A 13,952-nucleotide genomic window follows, 5' to 3' on the forward strand; every position below is an offset into this window, starting at 1 on the left:
AGTGTGATAAATCAGAAAAATATGAGAATAGCTTTATTATAGAAGAAACTTGTTTTTCCACTCTACTGGTACTTTAAAACTACAGAAACACAAAACAGTCTAAATGTGAACATCAAGGCAATATTGTGGGTATTATACTATTGTGGTATTCGCTTCAAATAGTTGAAAAATACCATCATATCGACCCTTTTAACAAAAAACGTGACTTTGTGCTGTGCCTCCCGCATGTGCTTGTGTTTAGGGTTTGCGGATGATTTGAGCGTCTTCATTAAGCAGCGGATTGCCCCGTCTTGAAGTGGGTACGAACTGACAACCGCCTCACAGCGTCTTAAAGCAACCCTGGCAGCCGTATCGTTTACTTTTCGTGACTGGCTCCAGTTGAAGGTTGGCCACAATGAAACATGGCACAGGCGTCAGTAGACAAGAAGAGGGAAAGTGAGCGTTTGAAGACCAAAATACGCTCTCAGTCACTCACGGGCACACACGCGTGCAAGAACAACATTTTGCACACATGCAGAAACAACAGCCAAAAAGTGAAAACGTTAAACCACTGAAGTCAAAATTTTGGGCAAAATGTCCTGAGAGGAAGCGTCCTCTGCAGTCGACATTTGTTTTTGGTTTGTGAAAGTTACACATTTCTAGGAAAAAAGATGTTCAATGGAGAGGACATTGGCTCTGAGGATGATTATGCCACTAAAGTTGCACCCAAACTTTGAAATTCTTCATTTCCTGCTATTGTAGATCACAATGTATATCACAAAAGCACTGTTTAGCAAATATTAAAAGGAGTAATTCTACAACATATTTTGCATTTTCTTTGCTTTGTGTGCCTTTTTTACAAAATAGGCAAATTAAGATAGCAGTAAGACTCTAAGCCAGAGGTGTCTAAACTTTTTCCACTGAGGGCCGCACACTGAAAAATTAAACAATGCGGCGGCCATTCCGATATTTTTAATTTTCAAAACCTCCCCTCAAGTTTGGTTCCAAGGGTCCAGAAGGATCATAATCATTAAAATATTTTAAAAGGGTCATATATTATTATTATTATTATTATTATTATAATAAGTCATATTTTATTATTATTATTCAATGTTTAAAAAAAAAAAAATCATTTTCAGGTCTATCTGTCCATATAAAGAAAAACAAGTTTATGTTTTATGCCCTTTTTATCAACGAAAAAACCCTGTTTATTTCATAGCAAAAACACAACTACTTCACATAAAACGTTCCACATATTATGTGAAGCAGTTGGAGCCTTAAATAAGTAAATAATTCATAATGAAATGGATTTCAATTCATTATGTTTTGAGCAATGACAGCTTAAAAGCAATCCCCACTAAAATTATTGGGGATCAAAAGGGCCCCAATCATATAAGTGTTAAAAATAAGTCATACTTTTTTTTTTTCAACACTTAAGTGTCTATATCCACTTCATATATATATATGTTTTTGTTTTTTTATTTGTATGTTTCATGACCATTTTGTCAAAGAAAACACACAATATATGCAATATTTTCTCCAAAAAATATTTCAAAGTTGAATATTTGATGTGAAGTAATTGGAGCCTTGAATAGGTCAATAATTCATAACAACATTGATTTCGATGTATTAATATTTTATTACTGTTTTTTTGAGCAATGACAGTTTTAAAGAAAAAACTGCTTGCATGGCAGCTTTGTGTTATTAGAGTCAACATTGCAACTTTGTCACGTTACAATTCAACTGTTTGCTCTTATTTTCCACTTTTTTATTTGATCTTATATCTTAATATTTTTTAAATACCGTAGTACTCTTAGAATGTGCCGCGGGCCGTTAAATATTTGTTGCGGACTACACTTTGGACACACCTGCACACTTCCGCTGTAACGTTGTAACAAAAGTTAATTGTTTTTACCTTTTACTATTAACAGCAGTTAACTTCTTTTTACACTGGAGTGACAGAATAATGATACAAATTGCAGTAGCGGTAATAAATACAATAATACAGTGCATTTGCAACAGCACTTACCTTTCCTTGCATCATTTAGGTGCTTTTTTTTGTTTTCACGATTAGGCACCAACAGTGGTTAACTTCTTTTTACACGTATATGAGTGTTAAATGTGACTTAAAAATACCCGTACACATAATACATGTTTTATGATTGCTATAGTTTGACACCGGAACAGAATATTGTAATAATCAGAGGAAATATGTAGAAATATCATTTAAAGTTAATTATGTTTTTGTTTTTGTTTTTGCTTAAAGCAATAACCCATGAAGAGAGATTGTATACGTCTCAAATGATCCAAATAGTACAATTTGCGGAATTAAAAGAAATCTCATCAGCAGTACATGAATTAATGTGTCGTAGAACATGAAATGATCTGGTAAAAATGTGAATAAACAAACGTGCAGTTCATTCAGTTCACTGTAGCGTGTCCGAAGCTCTTTTGTGCCAGTCATGCAGCTTGGGGGCTGCGGCCCGCAGTGTGCGTTTAACTCGACATGTGGCCGCGCTCCAAGGATAACGACGTGCCTGAGGTCGGAGCGAGGAGTGACATCACGGGCCGCTCGGTGGTACTGTTACCGCACGGGGGGGTGGGGGGCACAGCTGGGAATGTTTACTTTAGCAGCAGAGAAAATTGGCAACCATGTTTCAGATCCCAGTAATGTTTTGTTAAGTATTACACGCAATATTTGACTGAAGGAGCGTTTTGACAGTGAGGAGCACCTTTGACTTAGCCTGTCATTTATCAATGATGCTTACACCAGTGGTTCTCAAACTTTTTTCACAAAGTACCACTTCAGAGAACACTTGGCTCTCCAAGTACCACCATAATGACCAACATTTAAACACAGTAGGGTAGTAGCCCTAAGTATTCATTAAAAACAAAGCAGAGGTTTTAATTAACTAATATATGTAATACTTTTGGCCACTGCAACATCACACAGTTTGAACAGTAACACTGTGTTTGAAAATTTAATTAAGCGATTCTACCAGAGTTTGAGAATCACTGGCTGACACATAACAATTGGATGGTCATTCATGCCCTTGATTATTTTAGTAATAAAGGAAAAATAAGTCCATCTGTGCGAGGTGATCCCAATAAACACCATGCCTGAATTATAAATCACTCTACCCTCCAATATGGTGGCCGGAATTCACTGCTGCTATCCATTATTGCAAAATCTGCAGCAGATGTTAGGCTCCTACCGCCGCATCGCTCTGCCTGCCTCCGAGAAGGATCGCATTAAAGGTGGAATCGCAAGCCGCGCTTCTAATGGATTTAACGACGCACGATGGATTACAATATATCAATCTTGGTGTATAAGGCGGGAATTGAACTTTAATAAATTGACAAGACAAGAGGTGTCTATACATGAGTCACACTGCATGGACACAGCTTATCTTAACCTTTAATAGATCAAAAATGACCCCAAGCTGTTCCTATGGAATCTTCTATGAACCTTTCATTCTTAGCAACTCTGACTGTCTCACTTACATATCTGATGTCATCTCTCACATATGATGCAACTTTGACTGTCAATACTGTCCCACTTACATATCTGATGTCATCTCTCACCTATGATGCAACTTTGACTGTCAATACTGTCCCACTTACATATCTGATGTCATCTCTCACATCTGATGCAACTTTGACTGTCAATATTGTCCCACTTACACATCTGATGTCATCTCTCACATATGATGCAACTTTGACTGTCAATACTGTCCCACTTACATATCTGATGTCATCTCTCACATCTGATGCAACTTTGACTGTCAATACTGTCCCACTTACTTATCTGATGTCATCTCTCACATTTGATGCAACTTTGATTGTCAATACTGTCCCACTTACACATCTGATGTCATCTCTCACATATGATGCAACTTTGACTGCCAATACTGTCCCACATACATATCTGATGTCATCTCTCACATCTGATGCAACTTTGACTGTCAATACTGTCCCACTTACATATCTGATGTCATCTCTTACATATGATGCAACTTTGACTGTCAATACTGTCCCACTTACATATCTGATGTCATCTCTCACATCTGATGCAACTTTGACTGTCAATACTGTCCCACTTACTTATCTGATGTCATCTCTCACATTTGATGCAACTTTGATTGTCAATACTGTCCCACTTACACATCTGATGTCATCTCTCACATATGATGCAACTTTGACTGTCAATACTGTCCCACATACATATCTGACGTCATCTCTCACATCTGATGCAACTTTGACTGTCAATACTGTCCCACTTACATATCTGATGTCATCTCTCACATCTGATGCAACTTTGACTGTCAATAGAGTTTTAACTTGTACTTACAGATGTAGCAACAATCTGTAGTTACTGACAGTGGTTTTCTGAAGTGTTCCTGAGCCCATGTGGTGATATCCTTTACACACTGATGTCGTTTTTTGATGCAGTACCGCCAGAGGGATAGAAGGTCAATAATATCATCGCTTACGTGCAGTGATTTCTCCAGATTAAGGGCCGTAACATCATCGTTTACGTGCAGTGATTTCCCCAGATTCTCTGAACCTTTTGATGATATTACGGACCGTATCTGGTGAAATCCCTAAATTCCTTGCAATAGCTCGTTGAGAAATGTTGTTCTTAAACTGTTCGACACTTTGCTCACGCATTTGTTCACAAAGTGGTGACCCTCGCCCCATCCTTGTTTGTGAATGACTGAGCATTTCATGGAAGCTGCTTTTATACCCAAACATGGCACCCACCTGTTCCCAATTAGCCTGTTCACCTGTGGGATGTTCCAAATAAGTGTTTGATGAGCATACCTCAACTTTCTCAATCTTCTTTGCAACTTGTGCCAGCTTTTTTGAAACATGTTGCAGGCATTAAATTCCAAATGAGCTAATATTTGCAAAAAATAAAGTTGTTTAAGTATCTTGTCTTTGCAGTCTATTCTATTGAGTATAGGTTGAAAATAATTTGCAAATCATTGCATTTTGTTTTTATTTACGATTTACACAACATGCCAACTTCACTGGTTTTGGGTTTTGTATTTAAGGCGCGATGTGGCGAGAGGACTGTGCCACGAGTTGTCAGCATCCAGCAGCTTTATCGACCTCTCCATTCACTTTAAAATTTGTCAAAACTCATGTGTGTCATTTGTCGTACTGTTTACACTAAACCCAGCAGTGCAATTAATGCTGACTGAGCAGCTTTCTCCTTTCTGCTATTACAACATTGGTTTTGCTGCTGCTGAAATTTGAAGCACTATAGTTGATAAAAATGTGATCAAACACAACTACGGTCTCCTTTCCACTTTCTCATGCACTCCAAATCATTATCATTAAGGTATAGAAATTAATAAAAATTGTGCATGCCGTACCTTAGCCTCTTACAGTACTGTTTGACTTTATCCAGCGAGGCGGCGTTGATCTGCGCCTGGTACTCCTCCACAGAGACGTTGTCTCTGTAGTAGTATCCCTCCATGCTCTCCAGTGCTAGATGGGCATGGTGCATCGTTAACTCCCAAGATTAAAAAACCTGCCTTCCATCTTCCTAATGAGCTGCGTACCTTGCGTGAAGAGCACTGGGTAGATTTTGACACCTCCGCCGCCCTTCAGCCTGAGAGGCAGCTGAGAGAAGTAGAAGCTCTCCAGCTGGAGACAAACCTTTAGGTTGTGGCGAGGGCCCTCCACCTGGTACGAGATGGGCATGTCTGACGGGAAGGAGGAGGACGAGAGTGGACATGTTAATTTCCAACTGGAAACCAAACATGCAATCATGTCTGCATTGCACATACTGGCCACTAGTGGTTCCCCTTCAAACTGCTGGAAGTAGAAGGTGACCTTCTCCAGGTCAGTCAGGGCCACCTGAGTGTCCTCCAGCATGGCCTGCTCGTCAGTCTGCACACATTCAAAATCAATATGATTCTTTTGATTTATGACAGCAAAATTATTTATAAAGGTTGGTTCACATTTGTGAGGAACATGCTCACATCTGACTGGGGTAAAAATGGCCAGCTGGCGTCTAGTTGTTCAAAATCAATATTTTGATGGATGATCGAAATATTCTGAACAAGATTACTCTTTCAATGTTTGAAGTGGTCAGTTCAGTGGATTCGTTCAAATTTGTGAGAAATATGCTCACATCTGAACCATCACGACTGAGCCATCTGGTGTCAAATTATTCTAAATCAATAGAATTCTTGCTAGAGCACAGATCAAAAATAATCCAAATAGGAACAATAATCTTTGAAGGTTTGAAGTGGTCGGTTTAAATTTGACTTTAGCTACCTCAGCCATATGTATCAAATTATTCAAAATCATTAGAAGTCTTGCTACGGCACATATTGAAATATTGTGAACTGGAATAATACTTAGAAGATTTGAAGTGGTCTGTTTAAATTTGTGAGGAACATTCAACTTTAGCTACCTCAGCCATAGGTATCATATTATTTAAAATCAATAGAATTCTTGCTACGGCACAGATTGAAATATTCTAAACAGGAACAGTCTTTGAAGATTTAAAGTGGTCAGTTTAAATATGTGAGGAACATTTGACTTGAGCTACCTCAGCCATCGCGTGTGAAATTATTCTAAATCCATAGAATTCTTGCTAGGGCACAGATCAAAATAATCATAACAAAAACAACAATCTTGGATGATTTGAAATGTTTGGTTTAAATTTGTCAGGAACATGTTCACATCTGCTCTATTTTAACTCAGCCATCGTGTGTCAGATCATTTAAAATCAATAGAATTCTTGCTATGGCACACATCAAAATATTCTGAACAGGAATAATCTTTGACTGTTTGAAGTGGTCAGTTTAAATGTGTGAGGAACATGCTCACATTTAACCTATGATACCTTAGCTGTCTAGTGTCAAGTTATTCAAAATCGATACAATTCTTGCTAGGGCACAGATCAAAATAATACGAACAGGAACAATAATCTTTGAAAGTTTAAAGGGATTGGTTTAAATTTGTGAGGAACATGCTAACAGCTGACCTATGATACCTCAGCCATTAGGTGTCAAATTATTCTAAATCAATCAAATTCTTGCACCGACAACAATCAAAATAATCCGAACAGGGACAATAATCCCAGAAGAACATGCTCACATCTGACTTTGGCAACCTCAGCCATCTAGTGTCAAATTATTCAAAACCAATGGAAACCTTGCTAAAACAGAGATTAAAATAATCCAAATAGAAACAAACTTTGAAGGTTTGAAGTGGTCGGTGTATATACTGTATGTGAGGAACCATTTCACCCTGACTGAATATACCTTAGTTGTCCGGTGTCAGTGACTCAAAATCAATAGAATTAGAGATGTCGATAAATGCTTTAAAATGTAATATCGGAAATTATCGGTACCGTTTTTGTTTTTTTTATCGGTTTGTTTTTTTTGTTTTGTTTTTGTTTTGTTGTATTAAATCAACATAAAAAACACAAGATACACTTACAATTAATACACCAACCCAAAAAAACGTCCTTTTCATTCACACAAAAGGGTTGTTTCTTTCTGTTATTAATATTCTGGTTCCTACATTATATATCAATATATATCAATACAGTCTGCAAGGGATACAGTCCGTAAGCACACATGATTGTGCGTGCTGCTGGTCCACTAATAGTACTAACCTTTAACAGTTAATTTTACAAATTTTCATTAATTACTAGTTTCTATGTAACTGTTTTTATATTGTTTTACTTTCTTTTTTATTCAAGAATTTTTATTAAATGTATTCATCTTTTTTTTTTAATTAAAAGGACCTTATCTTCACCAAACCTGGTTGTCCAAATTAGGCATAATAATGTGTTAATTCCACGACTGTATATATCGGTTGATATCGGTATCGGTAATTAAGGGTTTGGTCAATATCGGAATATCGGATATTAGAGATGCGCGGTTTGCGGGCACAACCGCGTAGTCCGCGGATTATCCGCGGATCGGGCGGATGAAATTTAAAAAAAATTAGATTTTATCCGCGGGTCGGGTCGGATCGGGTCGGGCGATTGAAATGAAAAAAAATTAGATTTTAAATAGATTCAGGCGGGTGGCAGTTAAACCAATTCGGAAATATATATACATAGTAAAATGTTACCCACATACGAAAAACGAGCAGGCACCTGCTGCATATGCCACAACAGAAGAAAAAAAAAGAAAAGAGATGGACACTTTTACGGAGCGGAGAAGGGACGCCTCGCCGGGGTCCGGGACCGAGGCCCCTTTCCCCGAGAGGGCCCCACCGGGAGCCGTAGCTGAGGCGATCCGCGAGAAGGGCCCGACGCACGTCCAGGGTCACTACCGCGCCCACCGCACCGACACCCCGCCTCGTCCTCCTTCGCCGCGGCCGGCGTCACGCGCAGCAGGTAAGCAGCTTACCTGCCCGCCACCCCCGTGGCCGGGGGCTCGTAACAGGGGTCACTCCGCGCGCTCCGCCCGCGCAGCTTACCTGCCCGCCACCCCTGTTGCCGGGGGCGCGTAACAGGGGTCACTCCGCGCGCAGTGCGCTCACGAAAGGGGTGGGGCTCACCCTGGTTGATATAGAGAGCAGGACGGTGGCCATGGAAGTCGGAACCCGCTAAGGAGTGTGTAACAACCCACCTGCCGAATCAACTAGCCCTGAAAATGGATGGCGCTGGAGCGTCGGGCCCATACCCGGCCGTCGCCGGCAGCGAGACGCGCTTGGAGGTGCGCTCAGCGCGGCTCCCATATGATTGCGCACTGGTGTGCGTCTGGGTCGTGACAGCGTGGCACGCGAAAGTCTGTGCTGCATTGGATCAGTCTCCTTTCTTTAACAGGCAAAAGCTTTATAACCTCACCATACCTGCCAACTTTTGAAATCAGAAAAACCTAGTAGCCAGGGTCCAAGGGCCGCAGGCCCCGGTAGGTCCAGGACAAAGTCCTGGTGGAGGGTTCAGGGCTTCGTCCCCCGACGCAAAATGATTATTAGCATTCAGACAGGTTAAAATGTTGCTAAAACCATCACTTTTCTATCAGTCACAGTGACTTTTCAAAACAAAAATATTACAGCAAAAATCATATGGGTTGATTGGCATGTTTATTCTGTAAGCTAACTTCAATAGTTTGAAATTATTTTGACAGTCAATGCCAGTTATCCTGTCAACCTTTCACAAGACTTCAATTTGTTAATTGAAAGTATAAACAGTATAAACACTTTTTACAGTAAACAAATGGTAAAACAGTACTAAACAATTCCATAAAAAAAAAAAAATTGGTGTCATTATTAACTTTCTGTCCAAGCTTGTATAATCTACTGCCTTGTTCAATTGTAAAAAATATTCTGTGCCTAAAATTCACATTTCTATCACAATTATCATACTGTAAACATGGTAAGCTAACTTCATTAAAATTAATAGTCCTGTCAATAGCATGGAATTACAATTCAAATGTAGTTTTTTTGTAACCCTTTCAAAAGAATTCAAAATATGAAAAATGAATGAAAATTAATTTAAGCCTACAGACACTTGAAAAGTGGCACATCACATCTCTAATGTAATCATTTGAACTTTTCAACAGAAATAGCACTGCAAAAATATTAAGGACATACTTCTGTATTTTGGTAGTTATGCTGTCAACATTTAACAAGATTTCTTCAACTTGGACTTGAAAGCATAAATAGTATAAACACTTTTAACAGTATGTCGTGCTGTGAAATACAGCCGACAGGATTGCGCACCAAACACGAAGCAAGGCCAAAGCGCATGCATGGTGCAGGAGAACAAAGGACTTCTTTCATTTAAGGTTTGTGATAAACCATCAAACTCATTCGTTAAAAGGACTCTATAGTAATATAAAGCGAATTTTTCTGGACATTATCATGCAAGAAAAGTTTATTTTTGGGACCGCGATCACCGCGTAATGATTTTTAAAGGTTGCATTACAAACATTTAACTGTCCCATGTGATCAGCCAGTGCGATTGGAAGTCCATGCTCAATTATTGTCTCCGTAAATAAAACTTCGGCATTTATCACATCCAAAGAATCTGTTTGGGCGACGAAAAACGTTGAAAGTTTTCCACTTGTATCGCTAGCAACGGCATTAGACTTGTGTTTTTTTGTCCCAACGTGGTCTTTTACATCGCTAATTCCTCCGTGTCCGATCGAAAAATCTTGTCTGCACAAGGTGCAATTCGCGTAGTTTTCACCCTTTTTTTTTTTTGAATTAATGAAAAACCGTATTTTTTATCACTGCAACCGTAACCCGGAATAGGTTGATGAAAACCGTACGAATTACGGGAAAACCGGAGTAGTTGGCAGGTATGCCTCACTAATGCCTTGCATCGTCTATATTAGATATATAACAACGGGCGGGTGCGGGCGGATGGCGGGCGGGTGCAGTTCTGATCAAACGTTACATCGGGTGGATGGCGGATGGTTGACGACTTTCTGATGCGGTTGCGGATGAAATAATTGCCTATCCGCGCATCTCTATCGGATATCGGCAAAAAGCCATTATCGGACATCCCTAAATACAATTCTTACCTGGGCACAGATTGAAATAATCTAACCAATATTATTTGAAGATTTTAAGTGTTCAGTTTAAATTTGTGATGAACATGGCTACTTTAGCCATTCGGTATCAAATTATTCAACATCAATATCATTATTGCTAGGACAAGATAGCAAGTATGCAAATATAAACAGGAACAGAAACAATCTCTCTGAAAGTATGACGAGGATTGATTGAAATATGTGAGGAACCTGTCCACATCTGACATACGATACCTTGGTCGTTGGGTGTCAGTGACTCGAAATCAATAGAATTCTTGCTCGGAGCAGGAAGAGTTAAGCTGATTGATTAAATCATGTGAGGAACCTCTTCACCTCACTGAATATACCTTGGTCATCTGGTGTCAATTACTCAAAATCAGTAGACTTATTGCTAGGGCACAGAGCAAGTATGAAGAGGATTGTTTGGGGTGTGTGAGGAATACGTTCAAACTTTACCTCATCTACCTCAAACTTCAGGTGTTTTCAAAATCAATAAAAGTCTTTCCCCCCAAAAATTAACAGGCTTAATCATGGACCAACACTCCTAAAGTATAAAGAGGGTTTTTTAAAACAACCAACAGCCCCAAGGGGCGTATTTGTTATTATTAACGTTATTTATACTTTTCTTTGGTAAATAGTGAAGTCATGTGTTCATACGGTTGCAGGTCTAGTTGGGAGACTTTACTGTAAGTCCCAGAGGGTGTTGAGCATCAGTCATGTACAGTATTTATGCAGCGTGAACGAGTCAAAGCTCATACCAAGTGAGATGCATTTCAGATGTGCAGGAGAATCAGACTGTCAGCTTCATATTCCTGCCTCTCGTTGACCCCCTGCTTTCATTTCACCAGATGTGAAATATGTTTGTATTCTTCGAATACACTCTATGCAATATATTCACCTGGCAGTAGCAGTAGATGATAAAATTGTCTCCTGAGTAATAGCAGTTTTTGCATTATTCATACAGTGCATATTCTCTATAAGCTAGTAATGTATTTTTATTTGTTTACTTTGGTGAGATTTCATTCTTAAACAGTAAAATGAGAAGCCAACACAGATCCAGTGCAGTAATAGTCATATTTTTATAATTCATATGAGTCTCACCAGATTGGGAGAGAGGAGCGACTGGAAGTGAAAGAGCAGCCCAACACTCGCAATTTGCTCTAGCCACCTTCTGCTGGCTTCCTGCACCTCCTGAAGGTCCTGGTCTGGCTCTTTGCCCACACAGTGGAACTGCAAGTAGACCAAAGTAGGAATCAATGCATTGTGTGTATTTATTTAATGCAATCTCAGTATGATGAAAAGTAGTTCTACACCACAGAGAACTGCAATGACACATTAAAAACGAGCATTCAAACTGTTTTCTGGGGAAACACATTTAGCATTCTTTGGGTTGGGAGGGGCATGAGCAAAATAGAGAGACATATTTGTTTTTAAACTTTTATTTTTTTTGGGAAAATTGTTCTCCTTTATGTTGATGCTCAGGCCCTATTACTGTATGCAAAAACAACTTGTCTTACCTATTGCTGCCTATTTTGTCCACACAAGTCCCCAAAATGTGAAATCAAACCATGGAGGCATGGTGGAGACATTTATAAAATAATCTTGCCTTCTTCCAAAGGAGCCATTTGGAATTTCAGATTTTAGTGATGTATTTTGCCTTAGATACGTCAGCGGATATCTCCATGTATGTTTGTATGCTTTTTGCAGATGATGTGGTCCTGATGGCTTCATCTGGCCAAGATCTTCAGCTCTCACTGAATCGGTTCGCAGCAGAGTGTGAAGCGACTGGGATGGGAATCAGCACCTCCAAGTCCGAGTCCATGGTTCTCGCCCGGAAAAGGGTGAAGTGCCATCTCCGGGTTGGGGAGGAGATCTTGCCCCAAGTGGAGGAGTTCAAGTACCTCGGAGTCTTGTTCACGAGTGAGGGAAGAGTGGATTGTGAGATCAACAGGCGGATCGGTGCGGCGTCTTCAGTAATGCGGACGCTGTATCGATCCGTTGTGGTGAAGAAGGAGCTGAGCCGGAAGGCAAAGCTCTCGATTTACCGGTCGATCTACGTTCCCATCCTCACCTATGGTCATGAGCTTTGGGTCATGACCGAAAGGACAAGATCACGGGTACAAGCGGCCGAAATGAGTTTCCTCTGCCGGGTGGCGGGGCTCTCCCTTAGAGATAGGGTGAGAAGCTCTGTCATCCGGGGGGAGCTCAAAGTAAAGCCGCTGCTCCTCCACATCGAGAGGAACCAGATGAGGTGGTTCGGGCATCTGGTCAGGATGCCACCCGAACGCCTCCCTAGGGAGGTGTTTCGGGCACGTCTAACCGGTAGGAGGCCACGGGGAAGACCCAGGACACGTTGGGAAGACTATGTCTCCCGGCAGGCCTGGGAACGCCTCGGGATCCCCCGGGAGGAGCTGGACGAAGTGGCTGGGGAGAGGGAAGTCTGGGCTTCCCTGCTTAGGCTGCTGCCCCCGCGACCCGACCTCGGATAAACGGAAGAAGATGGATGGATGGATGTATGTATGATTAAAGGTTTACCCAAAGAGCTTTGCGCAAGTCCGCCATTTTTATTCAGTTGTAGTTAATAAGTACCTTCTTTTTCTCTATCCTCTTGTTGTGGGGCAGACTGGCTCATAAATGCACATGCATGCTAAAATCCTACGCTATGGAGTGGAGTTGTAACTTAAATCTGTCAGTATACTCCATATGGCAGCGCTAAAAACTACAACATGGCTGGAGCCACACTCGAAGGGGGCTTGGCCTGGAGGAGGGCTTCGGCACGTAAATAAGACCGCCCACAAAATGACGTATTCTAAAGTGACAGTTGGAAAGTGGCTTGAAGATTTTCTGCAAAACATAATCTATGAAAAATTTGGACCAAAGCCCCAGCATTGCATTTCATCTAGACCAAAAGGAAGTGTTTTGGGACCTATTATGCAAAACCAACTTTTCTTACCTATTCGGCATCTATAAAGGTCCCGAAATTTGAAATCAAACCTTGGAGGCTTGGCGGACATATTTATAAAACAATCTTGCCTTTCTCATACTTCCTCCAAACGAGCCGTTTGGAATTTGCCCGAATTGTGACGTTTTTTCCATTTGTCATGTCAGCGGATTATCAATATATGGTAAAGTTTTACCCAAAAAGCTTTGCGCGAGTCCGACGGTGTAGTCAATAATTTAAAGAACCACCATTACATGTTATGTATATGACAAGGAAGTGTTTTAAATGTTGAAAACATTCATAATAGGACCTCTTTACATGTAGAAAAACAAATCATCAATGACCCCTTTAAATATATATATATTTAAATTTAATATGACCCCTTCAAAAGTAGAAACAAAAAAATCACAATATGAACCTTTTAAATGTAGAAAAAAAAAATCAAATGGATGGATGGATGACCTCTTTAAAAGTAAAATTTTATTTTCAGTATGACCCCTTCAAAGTAAAAA

General features: G+C 40.1%; 1 protein-coding gene across 2 annotated transcripts in view; it reads right to left on the reverse strand.

The window, feature by feature from the left end:
* Positions 1 to 13,952, reverse strand: part of prex2 (phosphatidylinositol-3,4,5-trisphosphate-dependent Rac exchange factor 2) — a 224,888-nt gene that overhangs the window by 57,509 nt on the left and 153,427 nt on the right. For both annotated transcript variants that reach the window (XM_061965408.2, XM_061965407.2), the window contains exons 33-36: positions 11,601 to 11,729; positions 5,778 to 5,880; positions 5,550 to 5,693; positions 5,361 to 5,475 (exon numbers count right to left, since the gene is read on the reverse strand). In XM_061965408.2, coding sequence (XP_061821392.1) covers positions 5,361 to 5,475; positions 5,550 to 5,693; positions 5,778 to 5,880; positions 11,601 to 11,729 — 491 coding nt within the window. The remainder of the gene's footprint in view (positions 1 to 5,360; positions 5,476 to 5,549; positions 5,694 to 5,777; positions 5,881 to 11,600; positions 11,730 to 13,952) is intronic.

The sequence above is a fragment of the Nerophis lumbriciformis genome, linkage group LG07 (assembly GCF_033978685.3).
Source record: "Nerophis lumbriciformis linkage group LG07, RoL_Nlum_v2.1, whole genome shotgun sequence".
Lineage (NCBI taxonomy): Eukaryota > Metazoa > Chordata > Actinopteri > Syngnathiformes > Syngnathidae > Nerophis > Nerophis lumbriciformis.